Below are 23,848 nucleotides of genomic sequence, written 5' to 3' on the forward strand. Positions count from 1 at the left end.
GCGAAGATATCAAGTTTGTTTTGTAGTTGTATTTCAGATGTAGCACATCATCTGAATCAAAGGGCAAGAATCTTAACTGTGCAAGGGTTAAACTTAAAAGCAGCTAGTAGCTAGCAAGCATGTGATCAAAGCAACGGGCACAAGACTTATTATTATAACCTACTTACAATTTGTTATTTTCTGTCGACTTTTTTCTTCTAAAATCACCTTTGGATTCCTGTTCTGCTGTGGCCTTTCAGTAAAACAAATGCTTTGTTCAGCTGGCAAATAATTGAGAAACTTCTTAAAATTATTCTGTCAGCAAGAGAGAAATGTTCAGGGCATAAAAATGTATTCATGGTAAGAGTGCAGTATGAAAAATTCTGAGTGATAAATGAACATGTATCATCATATGTAAGGGTAAATACAGCTCATGTCAATCTTAGGTAGACTTTGAAAGGCATCAGTAAAGCTAGTGTGACAAGGTTCAAACAGGACAGAGGTCTGCTTCAGCCACTGTTCCTGGTGAAGGCTCATAGAAGAAACTGACTGAAATGAATACGCAAAGACAGATGTTCCTCCTAGTAGCAGTTCATTTGCCCTGTGAAAAGGGCAGTGTCTGGCAGTTACATGCCTAGGACTCAATGCTAGTAAGAAGGTATGCATATACACTTATGATGCCATAATGTTGTCACAAACAGGTTTTATCTCTTAGCGCTGTCTAATCCTGGTCTGGAGTCGCTTCAAAAGTAGGTCATTCTGCAGTTAATCTGAAATCTTGCAGTGTTGATGATCTGTCAGAGCAGTGCTTAAGAGTGATGGAGAAGTAGATGTTAAGCACATTGAGAGTAAGGTACACAAACAGAGGTACTGAAACTGCAGTTTACCCAAACTCAGGCAAATTAACAAAAAAAATTTAATAAGAGTATTCAATATAGCACCACACAAAAGGTACACTGTGCTTTGTGTTGCCTTTAAGGAACATGCCAAAAAACTTTCAAACTATAAAAAGTAATGTAAAAAGCTTTCTTGTTCATCAGACCTTACTCTCTGCTGTTTAGAGAAGCCATTCTGAAAGAACCACAGTTTTTGTACATGTTTGGTTTTCCAGTCAGAGTAAGCATTGTTCCTTTACCTGTTCGTTCTCTTTCAGCTTCTGGGGTTTAAGCTTTGTTCAAAGAAGCTCACTTAAGCTAAGGTGCTTTCAGGAAAAGCATTCAGTCCAGAACCATTACCAGAAGATCCAACCGACAACATACTAGTCATCTGCTAAATTTTGTTTGTTGAAAAAGTAACAGAACTTTGATCAATGGCAATTGGGTGAATTGGGCTCTACAAATCAACCCCAGGCAATTTGAAAAATATTTGGAATCAGCTCTTAAATCTGTCTTGGGCTCAAAGATAAACAAGGAGTAATAGTTGATAAAACTACAAATAAATTGCATCACAGAAAAAAGATGGGTGACATTGAAGGGTCATTTACTCCATCTCTTCTTTCAGTACAGATTGTTATGCTATAATAGCTTGAAATTATTTCAAATATAAAGTGCCTCTAAAGTATTTATTGGTCCCTCACATTCCTTACATAGCTAAACTTTCTTAGCCTGAATTGTTCAGATTAAGTTCTGTATATTTGCTATTATGCTTACATTAAATACGCTTTATTTTTTCCTTTCTGTAACTGATGTGAACTGGAAATGTTTCTATTTTGCCTGAATATGGAACACACAGATGTTTCAGAACATCCTTTATTTGATGCATCTTGAGAAAGGCCAGTTTGCATAAACCTTATCAAGCCAACAACAGTAATAGAGCCATAGTCAAATGAAAGTGTGGAATGGACCCAGTGCTAATGCATATAAAGAGAGTACTGAAAAACTTCTAGGCTTCCAGCTTCACTGATTCTAGTATGGAACGTGCTTCTTTATACTCTTCGGCTTCTTCCAATTCTTTTTCATTTTCCTGGAATTAAAACCAAAACTTTTGAGTACTTTGAAAATAATGGACATGGGATTAAATTTAAGAAGGAAACTATGAAACAAGGGATATATAATTATTGAAAGCACTAGACTTACATAATTCAAAGCACAGGTAATTTCTTTTATCCTGCTTAAGGTCCAGGATAATGGCTGTCATGTGTGAATAGATTTGACCTATGCATACCTTTATTTTGTTAAATAAATATTTAAAACCAAGGACAGCATAACTGAAACCAGTGACATCAGAACTCAGAACAAGAGTACCATTAGGAAAAAGCCTAAGCAGAGATTGACAGTTGAAAAAACATACTACTACACAGTTGATTTTAGGCACTGAAGGTGAGCTAAGAACAGAAAGCAACCTTTAAAGACTTCCAAATTCTTATTAAGAATAGTAACTCCCCACATTCCTTGTTTGTACAGCACAGCGTATAGATCAATAGTGTCACTTCTGCGTGCCGCTGAAATCTAGACCAGTTAACTGTCAAGTAACCAGCTGAATGACAAAAGGACCCTAAATCCTGCCAGGTACTGAGCATTTATTTTGGAAAACAGTAGAGGCATACCACCTGAGGATAAGACACCTTGAGTTTTCCTTTGAAAAGGGATTTGCATTTTAGCTGTCAAATGTGTCTGAGGTGTAATTTACGGTGCATATTTTTAGCCTCACAGTAGCATTTACATGTGTAGCAGAATTATTGGTGAAAAATCAGCTTTTAAAATAAGCATGACTACCTCCAGTGAATCTATTTGTACAAGATACTATTTATTCCTGCAGGTATTCATCTTAAAAATGTGGCACTAGTTCTCATCTCGCTAATAAATCATATAAGCAGTACTCAGTAAGGACTCAGCTGTCTTGTTTCTTGTCCATAGCATAATAAAAATAGTAAGCGGAGTATTTTGACTATTTCAGTTCACTACAAGCATATTATATACATCTACATGATCTAGAAAGACTACCTAAAGTGAACTATTTTTTCTGATCATGTAGCTCACAGGAATTCAGAGTGTATTCTAACAGTTCAGTATTTAAGTGTATGTTGAGTGTGCACTCCCTTAAAGACAGCTTCTAATATTCTAACACACACAGTTTTCATAGACTGAAGACCAAGTCTGCAAAGACAGTTATCTAAAATGGTTATCTAAAATTGGTATGCTATAGGATGCTAGTCTTGGGACCTATAAAAAGTAATTCTTCAATCCAGTTCTAATATGCTGCAATTGCACTACAGACAACCATGTTTATGCAAGTTCATCAAGGAACAGCAGCATTTCTTGATCAGTGGATTTTGGTGCTATACTTACTAGTAGTTGAGTAAGATCTGCGTGTGCAACTTCTAATCTGCGCTGGCAGTCTGGAATCATCATTCGTGACTCTTGTAAGATCTCAATCTGTGAAAATTAGAAGCCAATGAAATGAGAATGTATTCCAGATAGGAATGTTATTTTTCTAAAGATACAGTCTTTACTCTGAAAAATCAGTAGTCCAGTCATCATCTAGGAACTTCAGAACAGTGGTACCTATTTTCTGAACAGGCTTTTTTGTTAAAGACACACTTAGCATAATTACTTAAAACTCAGTTAATTTACAGGACACTTTCATTTACTTTGTGATTAATTAAATATAAAGCATTAAGTGTAAAAGAGTATTTAGAATAATTTTTTTCCTTAGAAAAAGGTACTGTCTGGTAAGCTTTCCATACAGCATTTGTTAAAAAGGCTCTTTAAAACAAACTTTCTCCTGCTGTTGTGAAGCAGCTTCATCTAAATTTGGGATCAGCTGGTTATATAAATATCTCCTGTGTCTTTTGGGTAGTAAAGAAAAAGAGTGTTCAGATAATACCACATAGAGATAATTACTGCATGAAAAATGTTATTGAATTATTGATCACTGTGTGCACACTGCAGGAAGCTCTGACTGAAAGAGAAAGGTAAATAAAAATGAAAAGCAAGGCGGCTCATATTTTTGATGCTTATTATGCATAAAAAAGTTATTGCTTATCCTTGTGCTTCATTTTAGGAGAAAGATTATTCTCACCATGCACTTTGAACAAAATTACTAAACTGGCACCCCACCAAATCTGAACATCCTGCCTCCTCCTGTAGAAAACTTCATATTTATATAAGGGAACATTTATTTCATGGAACATTTCTAGATCTGAAATCCAACCACTGAGAAGAAAAGGTGTGTTCAGTAATGTTAAATCTATTTAGAAATGAAAATAGGTTAGCTATCTAAGTATGAAACCTCTTCTGCATTCAGGATAACCTGCAACACAAGGCTTTCACTTTAAATGGCTTACTTCATTCTGTCATTCTTATGTTGTATTCTTTCAGTATTAATGCTGCTGTACTGAAGGGAACACTGTCATCACAAAAGGGAATATAAGCTATGGCTAAGAATGTATTTATGCATACAGGAAGGCCTTTTGTAGTACATCGTTATCATAATTCTGAAGTATCATATGCTTAAGTTCTTAGTTCAAGTCGTTTTTGAGAGAAGGGGTTTAAAAACTATGTTTCTAATTTCCTTTCAGAGAATCTAGGGCAAAACCTGTCTACTTTGATGAAGCAAAGATGGGTGACAAATGTTTTAAAAAAATTAAGTACCCCCATGTTCTAGTTCTCATCACTGTCTTTTAAGCATTCAGCATTGGACTGTATTAAAAATAAGACTAGTCAGTCTGAATGTTACACTTTGAGCAGTGAAGGAATAGATTGTAGCTTCTATAGAATGAGGTATCCTGGGCTGCATCAAAAGAAGCATGGTTGAGGTTCTGTCCCTCTACTCTGCTTTGGTGATATCCGAGCTGGAGCACTGCGTCCAGCTCTGGAGCCCTCAACACAGCAAGGACATGGAACTGTTGGAGTGGGTCCAGAGGAGGGCCACAAAAATGATCCGAGGGCCAGAGCACCTCTCCTATGAGGACAGATTGAGACAGTTGGGGTTGTTCAGCCTGGAGGAGAAGGCTGCAGGGAGACCTTATTGCGGCCTTTCGGTACTTAAAGGAGGTCTATTAGAAAGATGGGGACACTCTTTTTAGCAAAGCCTGTTGTGACAGGACAAGGGGTAGTGGTTTTAAACTAAAAGAGGGTAAATTCAGACTAGACGTAAGCAAGAATTTTTTTACTATGAGGGTGGTGAAACAGTGGAACAGGTTACCCAGAGAGGTTGTGGAGACCCCATCCCTGGAAACATTCAGGGTCAGGTTGGATGGGGCTCTGAGCAATGTGGTCTAGTTGAAGATGTCCCTGCTCACTGCAGGGGGGTTGGACTGGATGACCTCTAAAGGTCCCTTCCAACCCAAACCATTCTCTGATGCCTTCTGCTTTATGTACAACTTTGTTCTACAAAGAATACCTACAGGAGTGAGAATATCCAATAATTACTTCCTTGGGCCAGTATTGCTAAATAGTTGTGTGTTGTAAAGCTGGTGGGTGATATGGAATGTAGTAACTTATTTGATATATGCCACTCAGTAAGTGATCTGGGAAGGCATATAAGCTGTAGTCCTGGCTGCTGTAAGAAAAGAACAAAACTACCCTAACCACTGTTCAAAACAGAATTTGACTGAGATCCAAAGGGGTACCTGAGTTTTATTTACATTTGCCTGCAGTTACGCAATAACAAAAAACAGAAGGAAGAGGAATCCTGTAATTTAGTGGGTGCAAATGGTTGGAGATTGGAACAGGAATTTTGTGGAACCAAGATTATTAGTTGATTACTGAACTATCTATGCAAACTTTGATAGCTTCTACATAAAACACTTTTTTCAAGATAATCCCAGATGGACCATTTACTGTTACAAATGTATATAATAAAGCAAAGTCAAAAGCTCAAATAATTAGCTAAGCTTTAGGACTGGAATTTTTAAAAAGCATTTGCTCTCCAAATTCTATCAAAATTGAAACAGCAGCCCTCCCCCAACACATTCTAGAAACTTTCTGACTAAATTCTAAGGAGTTTAAATTATAAGCCAGTCACAGAGGAAGTTATTGCATGAAACTGATCTAACTTTGCAAAACCCATAAATATCTGCAAGGCTTCTGTGAATTACAATGCCAAATATAAGTATTTAAAAAACTGGAGTAACTGAACTGCATCTAAATAATGTATTAAGATAAAAGCAATAAAGCACAAAAGTATGTACAGAGAGAAGCAAATTGAATTTCTTGTTGTGCTGGTTTTGGCTGAGAAGGGGTTAATTCTTCTCACTGTGGGGGGTCAGCTACCTTTTCAGTTTACCCCAATCTGCCACGTGGCGGGGGCTGGGAGGGGCAGGGCCATGGTGGGGACGGCTGACCCCAAATGGCCATTGGCATGTTCATTCCATACCATGTGACACCATGACCAGTATATTAAGGAGGGGCAGTTTGCAGCTCGGGAGTGGCGCAGTGTCACGTAGGCGGGCAGTGAGCTGCTGCGTTGTGTGTGGTTTGTTTCGGCAGTTCATTCCCCTTCCCCCTCCCTTCCCCCCCGGGTTTCACGCCTCTCATTCTTATCCTTTCCATTGCATTTTTGTTGTTGTTTTTTTTAAATTTTAATTATTAAACTGTTCTTATCCCAACCCACGAGCATTACCCGTTTGATTCTATCCCCCATCTACCGGTGGGGGAGTGAGCGAGCAACTGTGGGGCTCAGTTGCCGGCTAAACCACAACAGTCTTTTTGGCGCCCAACGTGGGGCTCAAGGGTTGGAGATAATAACAGCTGCTGGTCACAGCACCATGTTGTCCTTTTTGCAGTTGGTGGTAAAGATTGGTGTTGGTTTCTTTAGTCTGCTGCGCTCTGCTGTGATTAGTAATATTTTGCCTACAAGATTTGTTATGCAAACACTCATTTTCAGCTTCATCTGGTATTTGGGGTTTTTGCTGAAACTGTTACTGTACTTCGGATACCACCTTGTTGAGGCAATTAGCAATTATACCTCCTCCTCTGAGAGATTTTATATGGAGGAAATACAGAATGGTATCTTTGCAACTTTGTTCTATGATGTCTCTGCCTTTATTGCAACAACCTTTTTGTGTCTTGAACATCCTTGGGTGGTTGAGGTATACTTATTGTTAGTTTTTGGGCATGTTGTTTTGGTTTTGACTAAGCAACTTAAGAATATCACCCAGAAATCTGCCCCGAGGCTTGATAGTTACGAGTGGCAGGGCATGTGGGATAGCATGGGCAAATACCTAGGGCAGTGGGCACCCCCAGTATTTTGGAGTTTCACCCCCGAACAAGTGCAGAATCCCGACAAACTAGTAGAGTATTTGGAGAAAGTATGTTGTCACCCTGGGAACTCCAGAGAGATACAAATCACTTCAAAGTGCTGGGGCCTGGCCCACACCTATCAAGCCCTGTTTAACACTATTCAGTACCCCCAAGGGGAAGAGAATGTCTCTGGATCTAAAAAGACAAGGACAAGGAAAATGAGAAGCACTGCGGCCACTCAAACCCCCACGACAGAGGCCCCAAAAATAAAAAGGTCATCTCTAAGCATCATGAACACCAATAGTTCCAAAATTAATAATCCTACTAAGGGAAAGACTCATAGCACAAAGTAAACAGTGATGCTCAGGCTACTGGTTGGCTAATCAACATATTTGTAACTTAAATCCACAGCATGGTATCACTTCTCACCTCCCTGGTAATCAAGTAATATATAGGCACAAGGTGCTGTGCCAGGATGGTGGCAAGGGGACACATGGAGTAGGACAGCATAGGTGATGTAGGAGAAAGCTGGGTATATGGAAGGCAGAAGATCACAGGAGATACAGCATTAAGAGGAATACAGAGGGGACACACCCCACCCCCCAAAAAAACCCCTGTAGGAAACCAAGTTTCATTAGTTCAACTCCTTTTGAAGCAACTTGTTTTATTTTCACAGAGCAGGCCCAAAAGAAAGCTTGAGCTATCCACAAATATAGGATACATATTATATCTATATAATATGTATCTATATATTAATGCCTATATAATATATATCTATATTATAATATAGAACATGCTGCAGTCTGCTGTGAGTTCTTTGCCAAATACATTTGATCAAAACACTTCTGAAGGGCCACAAACAAAAGCTGGCAGTAAAGAACTGGAGAATGCTGTTTTGTTTCTATAGTGCTTGAGCATTTCAGGCACTGAAATGGCCATGTATCAACCACAAACTAACTACCATGTGTTGCAAGAAAGCTAGAGGAGAAGAAAACCCTCTAGATCTAAATGCCTTAGTATTTCAAACAAGCTTTCTCTGCAGCCCCTCTCAGGTGAAGACCAATCCTGTTTCTTTTAAAACAGATCACTTTAGGACATAAAAGGCAGACAGGTTCCTTTGGTCTTTTTGGAAAACAGTTTGTCGCTGGCTGTTTTCCACTAGTGTACAACTGTAAGGTTTTCTTCATTGCCAGCAGCAGGGGATGGAGGGAGAACACCACATGACTTGAAGCTGAAAAATGGAGATACTGTTCAGAGGACAGAAGCAAAACTCCATGTCCTCCACTGAAAAAGTTTTTAATTAAATACTCCATATCATAAATTACAGATGCTGCTCCTTTAAAATTAACTTAGAGGATGATAATGGAATTATTCATTACAGAAAGTTGTCATTTAATCAGCAGACAGCACATTTCTTCCCAACAACTCAAAATTCTACCTGAACAGATCCATGTTGATGCAAATATAAAGCCTCACCCTGTAAACAGGTGAGAGGTGGTAAACATCTGAATGAAGAGGTTTCTTTGGGAGTAGCATAAAGAAAACACTGACAAAAGACAGACTTGCTTTCCCAACAAGAATGGCTCAACTTTTTTAGGACAAATAACCAAATTTTCTCTCTGCTGAGGTTAAGCCTGGGGGAGAGGTTTAGAGGGTTGGTTTTTGTTGTTTCTTGTTTGTTAAGATAGCATATAGATTCTGAATGCATGCTTTGCTAAAAGATAGCAGGCTGGTTAGGAGGTGTTCTAGATTAAGCTTGAAGGTTTGGGAGGAATCCCCCGTCTGTTTTGTGGAGGCAAAATACCCGGAGAAATATTTGTGCTAAAATTGGAGGCAGAACAGACATGGGAAGTTCCCTAGATAGACAGAAGGCAGAAAATTAAGTCCAGATTTTTTTCCTCCCTCTAGAGGAGAGGAAAAATGAGCCCAACTACAGAAGAAATTAATCATGTCCTATCTTGGTGGCAAGTCTTTTCTACCATAGGACTGTTGCCATACTAACTTATTCCAAATATTGCACAAGTACCATTAATATTCAGTATAAAAATCTGGAATTCAAAAGGTATTTACACCTGCCTAGATAAAAAGGAAAATAGCCTCTGGAAAACAGAAGGGAAAAAGGAAGATCACAGTAATGATTTTTTTCATCATTTGGTCTCTTTCAGAAAGCACATTAGGCAATAAAACCACAGTTTGAAAACATTTTTATTATCACCTGTATGTTATGAATATTATTCTGTATTTAGTACAGAGAAATCCAAGTTGCTAGCTTTTAAGGAAGCACATTGTGCTTGTTAAGGATACTGTCTAAATACATAAGGGGGAGCATTAGACCCTTCATTAGTATTTCCACTGCCTCTTTACCTAAGCAGCTAGAGTTACAGAGTTCATATTATTGAGCAAAGATCATATATTCTTAGAAAAAAAAACTTATGAAAATAATCAGACTGCAGTGAAACCGTATGCTTCACCTAATCTTACCGTACTTGATTGGTGAGAAGATTGACACTGAACCAATAGGGTGGGGGGTGGAAAGAGTAAATTTGAATAACTGAAGTAAAATTAAAATTAAAAAGCCAACTGAGCTAACTGGAGTATTTCTTTGATGCTAAATAGGCATTTAGAAATGAAAAAGTTACAGAACATTACAATGTTCCTTTCAGCTAGAACTCTTCCAGTAACAAGGTTAGCAGCTCATTCTCATATTCAGAAATAATTTTCCAAAACAATATAAATTGTTTTCAAATGTATTTCTTTTTAGCTGTTTCAGGAAATATTCTACCTCTCACTCAACAAAGCAAGAGAAATATTGCTGTTTTCACTACTAATTGGAGAAAAACTGTGTATTAGCAAGACTGTATGTACTCTTTGGCATGCAGATATTAAATTCTATGTTAAGTCCATTGGATTTTTAATTCATCTGGAAATGACATTACACAAGAAATCATTTGGAACTGTAGGATAACTATTTAAAAAATATAAAAATTATCATTTATCAGTAAAAATGCTGACAGTTAACAAAAACTCCAGAGTAGATCTACAATCCCACTGAGAGGAAATAAGGAGTAGATACCTCAGGCTCTTCTCATACTCACAAGTATCAAGATAAAAGCATGAGATGGGAAAGGATGTTATTTATGTACAGGACAAATCAACAACTACAGAAATACAGAAAACTACTGGTTCCTACCATTAGTCTGCATTCATGAGCAAATACAGTGAAAAGTTTCTATTACAGATAAAGTATCGTGAAGCACAGTGTAAAGTCTTCATATATCAAGAACCATTACAACTGTGTGGAAACTAAGGCTTCATTACAAAAAACCCAAAAAAACCCACCAACATGGAGGTAACAACTTCATTATTTGCTGCTACCAGTCAGGGGTCTTCATGACCCTCTACAGAAACTATATGCAGAATTTACACCAGATAGAATACATCAAAAGTCTTTTAATAATTTTTTTCTAATTTGTGCGAATCTGTTTTGTATAAAATAGTTCACTTATTACTAAAATTGTTTTCAATTTAGTATTTTATTAAAATACTTAACCCTTTTTCCTAACAGTCTCGTGGTTGAAGATAGTGTGATTTTGAGATATAAAATTTATGAAAATATTTTCTTTCATAGTATTTTCCCCCAAATACTGCTCTTAATATATTACGGGGTTTTTTCTGCTAATAAATTGTTATAAGGTTCCCCCTAAATTCCAAAATTCTCACCTGCCTTTTGCAGATGAAAAAACAGTGTGCTTTTTCGGTTTGGGGTTTTTGGTTGGGGGGGGTGGGGTGTTGTTTTAATTTGGTTTTTGTTTACTGGTGTGGGGGTTGATAGTTACGAGTGGCAGGGCATGTGGGACAGCATGGGCAAATACCTAGGGCAGTGGGCACCCCCAGTGTTTTGGAGTTTCACCCCCGAACAAGTGCAGAATCCTGAAAAACTAGTAGAATATTTGGAGAAAGTATGTTGTTACCCTGGGAACTCCAGAGAGACACAGAAAACTGCAACGTGCTGGGGCCTGGCCCATGCGTACTGAGCCCTGCTCGACAGTATTCAGTGCCCCCAAGGGGAAGAGGTGGTCTCTGGATTAAAAGGCAAAGTCACGGGCACTGTGGTCACTCCAGCCCCGATGACAGGCACTGTGGCCACTCGAACCCCCATGACAGGTACTGGAGCTGACTCAGAGAATCAACCCATGCCAGTATCAGTTGCCCCCATACACAAGAACAACTCTTGGAAGCAGAAGTCAGCTCGTTTAGAACGGGATAATGAAGAAGCTGGACCATCACAAGGAGAGGAGGAGGAAGAAGTCATAAATGAAATATAGACCACCCGATCCCTGTCCTTAAGCAAGTTGCGAGATATGCGAAAAGATTTCAGCTCTCGTCTAGGGAAGCAAATTGCCACCTGGCTCCTCCGATGCTGGGATAAGGGGGCCAGTAGTCTGGAATTAGAGGGAAAAGAGGCCAAACAACTGGGATCCCTTTCTGGGGAGGTGGGCATTGATAAAGAAATTGGAAAAGGGACACAAACCCTCAGCCTCTGGAGGTGACTCCTGTCTGGAGTAAGGGAAAGGTATTCCTTCAAAAATGTTACATTATTGCCTAGGATAATGAACACCCATTGAGAAAGGCATCCAGTATCTAAGGGAATTAGCTGTGCTTGAGGTGATTTATGGTGACCTGGAGGATCAACAGTCATCCAAAGATCCAGATGAAGCTGAGTGCACATGACACCATGTGGAAGAAGTACGTATGGAGCGCACCATCCTCATATGCAAACGCATTGGCAGTAATGTCCTGGAGAGAGGATGAGGCACCAGAGGTGGTGGAGGTGATTGATAAACTCTGGGATTATGAAGCAAATATCTCTTCCTCGCTAGTCTCTGCTGTGGAGAAACTATCCTGAGAGGTAAAGAAACTCAAAGAAGGTATGTCCTGCTCCCCACCTGTATGGAGTAGTGTCTCAGCTGTTAGGAATGAGCATCCTTTGGCTCAAAGGAGAGGATACACACCATGGGCCAACCTATGGTTCTGCCTGCGTGACCATGGAGAGGACATGATGAGGTGGGATGGAAAGCCTACTTCGACCCTAGAGGCACGAGTACGTGAGTTGCAAGGAAGAACAATCACTCAGGGAGGTTCTTCCAGGAAAGCTGCTGCTCGAATTTCCAGTGAGCTGGTCCCCAGACAGAGGAGTAGAAGCGCAGATTTTATTTCTGAGCTTAATAGAGAGACTTTTGATGCACATTTACAGGAAGTGAGTTGTGACTGCCATGATCAGGACTAGAGGGGCCCTGCCTCCAGCCAGGTAGAGGAAAGGGATAACCGGGCTTACTGGACTGTGTGGATCCGATGGCCTGGCACGTCCAACCCACAGGAGTATAAAGCTTTAGTGGACACCGGCGCACAGTGCACCTTAATGCCATCAAAGTATATAGGGGCAGAACCCATTAGCATTGCTGGAGTGACAGGGGGATCCCATGAGCTAACTGTATTGGAGGATGACGTGAGCCTAACCAGGAATGAGTGGCAAAAGCACCCCATTGTGACTGGCCCAGAGGCTCTGTGCATCCTTGGCATAGACTACCTCAGGAGAGGATATTTCAAGGACCCAAAAGGGTACAGGTGGGCTTTTGGTGTAGCTGCCTTGGAGACGGAGGAAATGAAACATCTGTCTACCTTGCCTGGCCTCTCGAAGGACCCTTCTGTTGTGGGGTTGCTGAAGGTCAAAGAACGACAGGTGCCAATCGCCACCACAACAATGTACCGGCGGCAATATCGCACCAACCGAGACTCCCTGATTCCCATCCATGAGCTCATTTGTTTACTGGAGAGCAAAGGAGTCATCAGTAAGACCCACTCACCCTTTAACAGTCCCATATGGCCAGTGCGGAAGTGTAACGGAGAGTGGAGGCTAACAGTAGACTATCGTGGCCTGAATGAAGTCACTCCACCATTGGGTGCTGCTGTGCCAGACATGCTAGAACTTCAATACGAACTGCAGTCAAAGGCAGCCAAGTGGTATGCCACAACTGATATCACTAATGTATTCTTCTCAATCCCTCTGGCAGCAGAGTGCAGGCCACAGTTTGCTTTTACTTGAAGGGGTGTCCACTACACCTGGAATCGACTGCCCCAGGGGTGGAAACACAGCCCTACCATTTGCCATGGACTGTTTCAGACTGTACTGGAACAGGGAAAAGCTCCAGAATGCCTTCAGTACATAGATTACATCATTGTGTGGGGCAACACAGCAGAATAAGTTTTTGAGAAAGCAGAGAAAATAGTCCAAATCCTTCTGAAAGGCCAGTTTTGCCATAAAACAAAGTAAGGTGAAGGGACCCGCACAAGAGATCCATTTCATAGGAATCAAATGGCAAGATGGCCGTTGTCAGATCCCAATGGATGTGATCAACAAAATGGCAGCCATGTCTCCACCAAATAGCAAAAAGGAAACACAAGCTTTCTTGGGCATTGTGGGTTTTTGGAGAATGCATATTCCAAATTACAGTCTGATCGTGAGCCCTCTCTATCAAGTGACCCGGAAGAAAAACTATTTCAAATGGGGCTATGAGCAACAAGCCTTTGAACAGATTAAACAGGAGATAGTAAGTGCAGTAGCTCTTACACCAGTCCAGGCAGTGCAAGATGTAAAAAATGTGCTGTGCACTCCAGCCGGGGAAAATGGCCCTACCTGGAGCCTCTGGCAGAAAGCACATGGGGAGACCCAAGGTTGACCCCTAGGGTTTTGGAGTCAGGGATACAGAGGGTGCGAAGCCCGCTATACTCCAACTGAAAAAGAGATATTGGCAGCATATGAAGGGGTTCAAGCTGCTTCAGAAGTGGTTGGTACTGAAGCACAGTTGCTCCTGGCACCCTGACTGGCAGTGCTGGGCTGGATGTTCAAAGGAAACGTCCCCTCTACACACCATGCAACTGATGCTACGTGGAGTAAATGGGTTGCACTGATCACCCAGCGGGCTCGAGTAGGAAACCCCAGTCGCCCAGGAATCTTGGAAGTGATTATGGACTGGCCAGAAGGCAAAGATTATCACCAGAGGAGGAGGTGACATGTGCTGAAGAAGCCCACCTGTAAAACAAACTGTCAGAAGATGAAAAGCAGAAGTAAAGGCCGTCAAGTTGGGCATAGACATTGTTGAATGGGAAAAGTGGCCAGTGGTCTATCTTTATACTGACTCCTGGATGGTGGCAAATGCCCTGTAGGGGCGGCTACAGCAATGGAAGCAGAGCAACTGGCAGTGCAGAGGCAAACCCATCTGGGCTGCCACATTGTGGCATGATATTGCTGCCCGGGTAGAGAACCTGGTTGTAAAGGTGTGTCATGTGGATGCTCACGTCTCCAAGAGTCGGGCCACTGAAGAACATCGAAACAACCAGCAGATGGATCAGGCTGCCAAGATCGATGTGGCTGAGGTGGATCTAGACTGGCATCATAAGGGTGAACTATTTCTAGCTCGGTGGGCCCATGACACCTCAGGCCATCAAGGGAGAGATGCAACATACAGGTGGGCTCGTGATCAAGGGGTGGACTTGACCATGGATATTATTGCACAGGTTATCCACGAATGTGACACATGTGCTGCAATCAAGCAGGCGAAGCGGGTAAACCTCTGGTATGGGGGACGTTGGCTGAAATATAAATACGGGGAGGCCTAGCAAATTGACTGTATCACACTCCCACAGACCCGCCAAGGCAAGCGCCATGTGCTTACAATGATCTTCCTTCCTTCCTTCCTTCCTTCCTTCCTTCCTTCCTTCCTTCCTTCCTTCCTTCCTTCCTTCCTTCCTTCCTTCCTTCCTTCCTTCCTTCCTTCCTTCCTTTTCCTTCCTTCCTTCCTTTTCCTTCCTTCCTTCCTTCCTTTTCCTTCCTTCCTTCCTTCCTTCTTTACTTTTCCTTCCTTCTTTACTTTTCCTTCCTTCCTTCCTTCCTTCCTTCTTTACTTTTCTTTCCTTCCTTCCTTCCTTCCTTCATTCCTTCTTTACTTTTCTTTCCTTCCTTCCTTCCTTCCTTCCTTCCTTCCTTCCTTCCTTCCTTCCTTCCTTCCTTCCTTCCTTCCTTCCTTCCTTCCTTCCTTCCTTCCTTCCTTCCTTCCTTCCTTCCTTCCTTCCTTCCTTCTTTACCTTTCCTTCCTTCCTTCCTTCCTTCTTTACCTTTCCTTCCTTCCTTCCTTCCTTCCTTCTTTACATTTCCTTCTTTACATTTCCTTCTTTACATTTCCTTCTTTACATTTCCTTCTTTACATTTCCTTCTTTACATTTCCTTCCTTCCTTCCTTCCTTCCTTCCTTCCTTCCTTCCTTCCTTCCTTCCTTCCTTCCTTCCTTCCTTCCTTCCTTCCTTCCTTCCTTCCTTCCTTCCTTCCTTCCTTCTTTACATTTCCTTCCTTCCTTCCTTCCTTCCTTCCTTCTTTACATTTCCTTCCTTCCTTCCTTCCTTCCTTCCTTCTTTACATTTACTTCCTTACATTTCCTTCCTTCCTTCTTCACATTTCCTTCCTTCCTTCTTCACATTTCCTTCCTTCCTTCTTCACATTTCCTTCCTTCCTTCCTTCCTTCCTTCTTTACATTTACTTCCTTCCATTTCCTTCCTTCCTTCCTTCCTTCCTTCCTTCCTTCCTTCCTTCTTTACAACAACGGCCGGCTGGCTGGAAACATCCCATCCCCCACGCCACTGCCCGGAACGCTGTCCTGGGTCTCGAAAAACAAGTCCTGTGGCGACATGGTACCCCAGAGAGAATTGAGTCAGAGAATGGGACTTGTTTCCGAAATAACCTTATAGACACCTAGGCCAAAGAGCACGGCATTGAGTGGGTGTATCACATCCCCTATCACGCACCAGCCTCTGGGAAAATTGAACGGTACAATGGACTGTTAAAATCTACACTGAGAGCAATGGGGGGGTGGAACATTCAAGCACTGGGATACACATTTAGTAAAAGCCACATGGTTAGTCAACACGAGGGGCTCTGCCAACTGAGCTGGCCCTGCCCAGTCAGTAATGCTACATACTGTGGAAGGGGATAGAGTCCCTGTAGTGCACACAAAAAGTATGCTGGGCAGAACAGTCTGGGTTCTTCCTGCCTCCGGCAAAGGCAAACCCATTCGTGGGATTGCTTTTGCTCGAGGACCTGGGTGCACTTGGTGGGTGATGCGGGAGGATGGAGAAGTCCAATGTGTGCCTCAAGGGGATTTGATTTTGGGCAAAAACAGTCAATGAACTGAATGGCACAATGAGAACTGCTATATAATATTGTGTGTCATCTGTATGGTGTGTCAATGATATCAGAGTACAAGCCTCCCAATCCATGGAGGATGGACTTTGATGAAACAAGCAAAGTGCAGCAGTAATGGAATGATGACTGACTTGGTATGCAGCAACCCAATGCCACAGACAGCATCTCTCCCACCCTGAAAGACTGGTAGGACAGCTGGAGCCCAGAGTCATGGACTGGGTGAAGTCAATGGACATTTTAATGGACATTTTACAGGGAAGGTCCATAGACTAAGGGAATGATGTCTGTGTATTATGTTAAAGGATGGGAAGGGGAGGGGTGGTGGTTGGTAAGGTTTTATTGGATGGTATGGGACCTGGGCATGGTGTAAATGGTATGGAATAAGGGGTGGAGAATGTGCTGGTTTTAGCTGAGAAGGGGTTAATTCTCTTCACTGTGGTGCTTGTGGTGGTCAGGGACCTTTCCAGGTTTCTGTGCTCTGCCCTGTCGACAGGAGGCTGGGAGGGGCGGGGCCATGGCCGGGGCAGCTGATCCCGACTGGCCAATGGCATGTTCATTCCATAGCATGTGATGCCATGACCAGTATATTATTGGGGGCGGTTGCTGTGTGGGGCAGGGGTAATTGTGGCTGTGAGATGTGCTGTTTGTTTTGGCGATTAATTCCCCTCCCCCACCTGCCCATGGTTTCACGCCTCTCATTGTTTTCCTTTCCATTGCGTTGTTGTTGTTTTAATTATTAAACTGTTCTTATCTCAACCCACGAGCTTTACTGGTCTGATTCTCTCCCCAGTCCCACTGTTGGGGGAGGGAGTGAGTGGCTGTGTGAGGCTGAGTTGCCGGCTAAACCACAAGAAGTGTATAACATTTCATTTCACAGCAAAAATTCCCAGCTTCTGCTGTTTTTGACTTTGATATCCTGCCTGGTCACTGTGGAAATACCACAGTGCCGTCAAAGAATCTGATGAGTGGGTACACTAAAAACACGAATTGCTTTCATTAGTTCTTGTTAGTACCAGCAGATCTTCAGAAATACTATTTCTGTAGGATCTCAGAGTCTCAGTCTGTGGTGAGGCAGAAGACAGCTCTAGCTCTATAAATACAATTCTTTATTTGTATACAAATTCTTTATTTGTATTTCTTTTTCATGGCATAATGAAAGCAAGGTAGGACATGCATGCATGAACTGAAATCTGAACTTATTAAAAAAGTTGGTTTAGTTTGTTCTAAAATGGCTGTCTTCTAGCTTTTTTTAATTTATTTTTATATTGCGTGTTTTTTAACCTATTCTTCCATTGTTTGAAAATGAAGATGAGAGAACAGTAGGTTCTGTAACATGAAGTCACCAGACCACTGAAACAAGTGAAAATAATTTTATTTTACAGTTTCAGTTTCTGTAAAGATTTAAGAGAAAACATCTGGGAAATGCTTGGGAAAACATAGTTAAAAGATAACATTTAGCTGAAAGAAAATAAAGTTCACAGTTAAACACAGACATGCCACACTTCTGTAAAGAATATAAATGAATCTCCCAAACCCAAGCCTTCTCTCAGTGACAAGGAAACTTGACACTCCTCTTTCCAACAAGGCATGTACCAAGTGTTTGCAACAACTGTCCTTTATGGGGAACCGTCCAAGAAAAATTTAATCATATTGTAATAGTGACTCTAAACTATACCCATTGTTAGTGAGTGATAGCTATCCTGATACCAAGTGTTAAACAATCCATACCCAGTCTCCTTATAATTTAACAGTTCTGGAGGAAAGGAAGTTTCTACAAATGCATATTATGACTTTTGTAATTGATAGGATTTTAGTCTAGTACTTATATAATGGGAGTCTGGAAAAAGGTACAGGAGATTCTTTTATTTATGGATGAATATGATTAAATCAGAGCAAAGAAGGATTTTATAAAACAAGTTTTAGGATAGTTTACCTGCTTCTTAATTCCATAATCATCACATGCTTCAGCTTTCATTTTTTCAATCTTTTCCTCTTGCTGTTTTGCTTCTTTTTCATACATAACTTTTTCTTTTGCCAATCTGCAATTAAACCAAGTGAATGTGTTAATCTGGTTCTATTATGGTAAAAAGTTACACCGTTGAAAACAAAAAACAACAAACCTGAAAGCTGCAGCCCTATAAAATAATACACAGTTTTATGAAAAAAGGGCTCTTAACCACTGCAAAAAACTTCATCTAGGAAATGCTGAATTTAGCTATAATAATTCTTATAAGAATAATTTAAATTAAAAATATTTTAAAAGATTCTGTGTGGGCTTATCCATATAGAATATCCCAAAAAAAGCTATATACTGGTACTTCATTTCAAATACATAATAGAAACAGATAAGAAGCTGCCTTGTAGATCTGGATGACTGCTAATAAATACAGTAGTACAGAGGAGAAAGCTATCTCTCTATCTCAAAAAAGTCCTAACATCATAGGTAGCCAAAAAAAATTAGATATTAAGATGTCTGCAAAGGCAACATTCTTACCAACTTTTAGATCAGCATTTGCCAGACTTTCTCATCACCATCCAGACTCTGATAGTTTTGTGAGTGACCTATATTGGCTGTTCTAGTCATGTGGCCTTTCCTTGTAGTTCGCTACTAAATAACACCACTGCACCAAAAAATGATGGACATTCTTAGTAGTAACTCTGGAAAAAAGCTATCATGTGCAAATGAGAAGAAAAAGCACTTTCAAGTTTACAAACTATGATCCCAAAATGGTTGGTTTGTTTTGTCTTTTTCCTGATCACAACTCCATGTTATGCCATTAAATGCAATATTTCCCATACTAGTTTTTGTACAAAATAATGGAAAGGAAAATTCCTAAATAACACAGTGTCGTGGTTCAGCCTCAGCTGGCAACTGAACACCACGCAGCCGCTCACTCACCCCCCCCACCCCTGTGGGATGGGGAAGAGAATCGGACGAGCAAAAGAACTTGTGGGTTGAGATAAGCACAGTTTGATGATTACAATAAAATGATAATGATAAATGATTATGATAATAATGCCAATAATGTTAATATAATAAAAGGGAAAAGGAACGGAAAGGGAAAACAGGAAAAAAAAAACACGGAAACACAAACGATACAACCGCTCACCACCCGCCGACCGACGCTGCACGTCCCTGAGCCGCGATTGCTCCCTCCCTCCCCCGGCCAGCCCCTCCCAGGTAACATACTGGGCATGACGTTACATGATATGGAATATCCCTTTGGTCAGTTTGAATCCCCTCTCTTAGCTGTGCCCCCTCCCCTCCCAGCTTCTTGTGCACCCAGCAGAGCATGGGAGGCTAGACATGTCCTTGACTAGTATAAGCGCTACCCAGCAACAGCCTAAACATCTGTGTGTTATCTCAACAGGGTTTTTTTTTTTTTCCATGCTAATTTCAAAGCACAGCACTATACCAGCTAGAGTGAAGAAAATTAACTCTATCCCAGCTATAAACCATGACACACAGTAGCCTCATAATCTTGTGTTCCCTAGAGTATTTTCTCCATTTACCTTGATGCTGGTTTGGGAGTTATAGACAAAAGTAAAAGTTCTATAATTTACATTATAGCAATTTTCTTTATGGCCTTATTTTTCAAAGGGAAAAGAATACATCTTTTAATCCTAATAATGTACCCATATTTGGGAGCAGGATGCTTTTTGCTAAGAAGCGTAGATTCAAGAGTAATTGTCCTGGTTTCAGCTGGGATAGAGTTAAATTTCTTCGCAGTAGCTAGTATGGGGCTATGTTTTGGATTTATGCTAAAAATACTGTTAATATTGTGGAGATGTTTTAGTTGTTGCTAAGTAGTGCTCACACTAGTCAAGGACGTTTTCAGCTTCCCATGCTCTGCCAGGTGCACAAGAAGCTGGGAGGGGACACAGCCAGGACAGCTGACCCCAACCGACCAAAGGGATATTCCATACTATATGACATCATGCTCAGTATATACAGCTGGGGGAAGAAGGAAGGGGGGAACGATTGGAGTGATGGTGTTTGTCTTCCCAAGTAACCGTTACGCGTGATGGAGCCCTGTTTTCCTGGAGATGGCTGAACACCTGCCTGCCCATGGGAAGTAGTGAATGAATTCCTTGGGTTTCTTTGCTTGTGTATACAGCTTTTGCTTTACCTATTAAACTGCCTTTATTTCAACCCATGAGTTGCCTCACTTTTACTCTTCCGATTCTCTCCCCCGTCCCACCAGGGGGGAGTGAGCGAGCAGCTGTGTGGTGCTTGGTTGCTGACTGGGGCTAAAACACGACAGCCCTTTTTGGCACCCAGCATGGGGCTCGGAGGGTTTGAGATAACAACAGAATTGATTGGAATGTGCTAGATGGAATTTATAGCTGTTATTGCTGTTAGGCTATTAATCAGCTGGCTTCTGTGCTTGCCATGGGGCTTGCCTGCCTTACTGTGTGTTAAGAGTCTAGTGCTCTTTAGTAGCTTCTTTTTGCTTTCACTGCTTGCTGTACTGCTTATCATCTTAATCTGCTGTGCCTCGGAACATTCTGATAACAGCAATGGTCAGGTGCCTGGGCTGGTGGATGCCCAAAGTATTGCTGCTATTTCTGTGCTGCTGTACTGGACAGGCTGGAACTCCAGTGTGAACTTCAGTCAAAGGGACTGTGGGAGCAGGACACCCCAAAGTGTCTGTGGCTGTGTATAAGCCCATGGCAGAGCAGGTATATCTCAAAGCAGCTGTGGCCTTAGTTATGTATGTGCCACAGCAGGTATACCTCTGAAGGATTTGTGGCCTGTGCTGGTTTTGGCTGGGATAGAGTTAATTTTCTTCACTGTAGCTGGTATAGTGCTGATGGCACAGTGATGTTTTGGCTGTTGGTAAGTAGCATCTAAGTGTTGCTAAGTAGTGCCTATAGTAGTTAGGGACCTTTCCAGCTTCCCATGCTCTGCCAGGTGCACAAGAAACTGGGAGGTGAGGGGCCGGGCCACAGCCAAGACAGCTGACCCAAACTGGCCAATGGAATATTCTATATCATATGACATCATGACAAGCATATGAACTGGGGGAGTTGGCGCGGGGTGGAGCGGTTGTGGCTCAGGGACTGGTGGTGTAGGGTTGGCAGGTGGTGAGCGGTTGTACGCTTGTTTGTTGTGGTTGTTTATTCCCCCTCCCCCCCTCCAGGTTTCGCCCCTCTCTCTCTTTCGTTATTTTCCTTTTAATTATATTATTGATATTATTATTATTATTATTTATTATTATTAAACTGTCCTTATCTCAACCCATGAGTTTTCTCACTTTTACCCTTCTGATTCTCTCCCCCATCCCACTGGTGGGGGAGTGAGCGAGCGGCTCTGTGGGGCTTACTTGCTGACTGCAGCTAAACCACAAGAGTCTCTTTTGGTGCCCAACGTGGAGCTTGAAGGGTTTGAGGTAATAAAAGTTGCTGGTCACAGCACCATGCTCTCATTTTTACAGTACATGTTCAAGATGGGTGTTGGTTTGTGCAGTCTGCTGCGCTCTGTAGTGATTAGCAATGTTTTGCCTAAGAGATTTGTTAATCAAATACTGACCTTGAGCTTTATCTGGTATTTGGGTTTTGTATTGGAGCCCTTACTGTACTTTGGGTACCACCTCAGTGTTTTGGAACTTTACCCCCGAACAAGTGCAGAATCCTGAAAAAGTAGTAGAATATTTGGAGAAAGTATGTTGTCACCCTGGCAACTCCAGAGAGACACAGATCACTACAATGTGCTGGGGCCTGGCCCATGCCTACAGAGCACAGTTCAACATTATTCAGTACCTTCAAGGGGAGGATAAGGCCTCTGGACCTGAATACAAAGCGACAAGCACTGCGGCTGAACCAGAGAATTAACCTGTGTCAGTATCTGTCACCCCTATACACAAGAAAAAATCTTGGAAGTGGAAGTCAACTCGTTTAGAAAGAGATGATGGAAAAGAAGGGTCATCACGAGTAGAGGAAGAGTAAAAAGTTATAAATTAAATGGAAACCACCCGATCCCTGTCATTGAGTGAGTTGCAAGATATGCAAAAAGATTTCGGCTGTTGTCTAGGTGAGCAAACTGCCACGTGGCTGCTCCAATGCTGGGATAACAGGGCCAGTAGCCTGGAATTAGAGGGGAAGGAAGCCAAACAACTGGGATCCCTTTCTGGGGAAGGGGGTGTTGACAAAGCAATTGGGAAAAAACCACAAGCCCTCAGCCTCTGGAGGCGACTCCTGTCCGGAGTGAAGGAAAGGTATCCCTTTAAAGAAGATGTTACATATCGCCCAGGAAAATAGACAACCATGGAAAAGGGTACCCAGTATCTAAGGGTATTAGCTGTGCTTAGGTGATTTATGGTGACCTGGAAAATGAACAGTCACCCAAAGATCCAGATGAAGCCCAATGCACATAACCCATGTGGCGGAAGTTTGTACAGAGCGCACCATCATCCCATGTACACTCACTGGCAGTAATGTCCTGGAAAGATGAGGAGGCACCAATGGTGGGGGATGTGACTGATAAACTCCGGGATTACAAAGGAAATAGCTCTTCCTCCTTCATCTTGGCTGTGGAGAATCTGTCCCAAGAGGTCCAGCAGCTCAAAGAAGATATGTCCTGCTCCCCACCTGTACAGAGTAGTGTCTCAGCCATTAGGAATAAGCGTCCTTCTCCTCAAAGGAGAAGATATACACCATGGGCCATTCTATGGTTCTACCTGTGTGACCACAGAGAGGACATGAGGAGATGGGATGGAAAAAACCTACCTCGACACTAGAGGCACAGGTACGCGAGTTGCAAGGAAGAACTGTCACTCAGGGAGGCTCTTCCAGGAAAGCTGCTGCTCGAATTTCCAGTGAACAAGTCCCCAGACAGAGGAGTAGAAGTGCTAATTTTAGTTCTGATCTTAATAGGGAGGCTTTTGATTCACACTTACAAGTGAGACAAGTGAGTTGCGAATGCTATGATAAGGAAGAGAGGGGCCCTGCCTCCAGCCAGGTGGAGGAAAGGGATAACCGGGTTGACTGGACTGTGTGGATCCGATGGCCTGGCACGTCCGACCCACAGGAGTATAAAGCTTTAGTGGACACCGGCGCACAGTGCACCTTAATGCCATCAAAGTATATAGGGGCAGAACCCATCAGCATTGCTGGAGTGACAGGGGGATCCCAAGAGCTAACTGTATTGGAGGACGAAGTGAGCCTAACCAGGAATGAGTGGCAAAAGCACCCCATTGTGACTGGCCCCGAGCCTCCGCGCATCCTTGGCATAGACTACCTCAGGACAGGGTATTTCAAGGACCCAAAAGGGTACAGGTGGGCTTTTGGTGTAGCTGCCTTGGAGACGGAGGAAATGAAACATCTGTCTACCTTACCTGGCCTCTCGAAGGACCCTTCTGTTGTGGGGTTGCTGAAGGTCAAAGAACAACAGGTGCCGATCGCCACCACAACAATGTACCGGCGGCAATATC

The 23,848-nt window shown here is 42.1% G+C and overlaps 1 protein-coding gene across 1 annotated transcript in view; it reads right to left on the reverse strand.

Moving 5' to 3' along the window:
* Positions 1 to 1,713: 1,713 nt before the first annotated feature.
* The window catches only part of LOC142049379 (tubulin-specific chaperone A), a 47,882-nt gene continuing 25,747 nt past the window's right edge, over positions 1,714 to 23,848 (reverse strand). Inside the window, exons 2-4 of the mRNA XM_075077045.1 lie at positions 18,349 to 18,454; positions 3,267 to 3,353; positions 1,714 to 1,941 (exon numbers count right to left, since the gene is read on the reverse strand). Coding sequence (XP_074933146.1) covers positions 1,861 to 1,941; positions 3,267 to 3,353; positions 18,349 to 18,454 — 274 coding nt within the window. The 3' untranslated portion in view covers positions 1,714 to 1,860. The remainder of the gene's footprint in view (positions 1,942 to 3,266; positions 3,354 to 18,348; positions 18,455 to 23,848) is intronic.

This window comes from Phalacrocorax aristotelis, chromosome W, assembly GCF_949628215.1.
Source record: "Phalacrocorax aristotelis chromosome W, bGulAri2.1, whole genome shotgun sequence".
NCBI classification, from domain to species: Eukaryota; Metazoa; Chordata; class Aves; order Suliformes; family Phalacrocoracidae; genus Phalacrocorax; species Phalacrocorax aristotelis.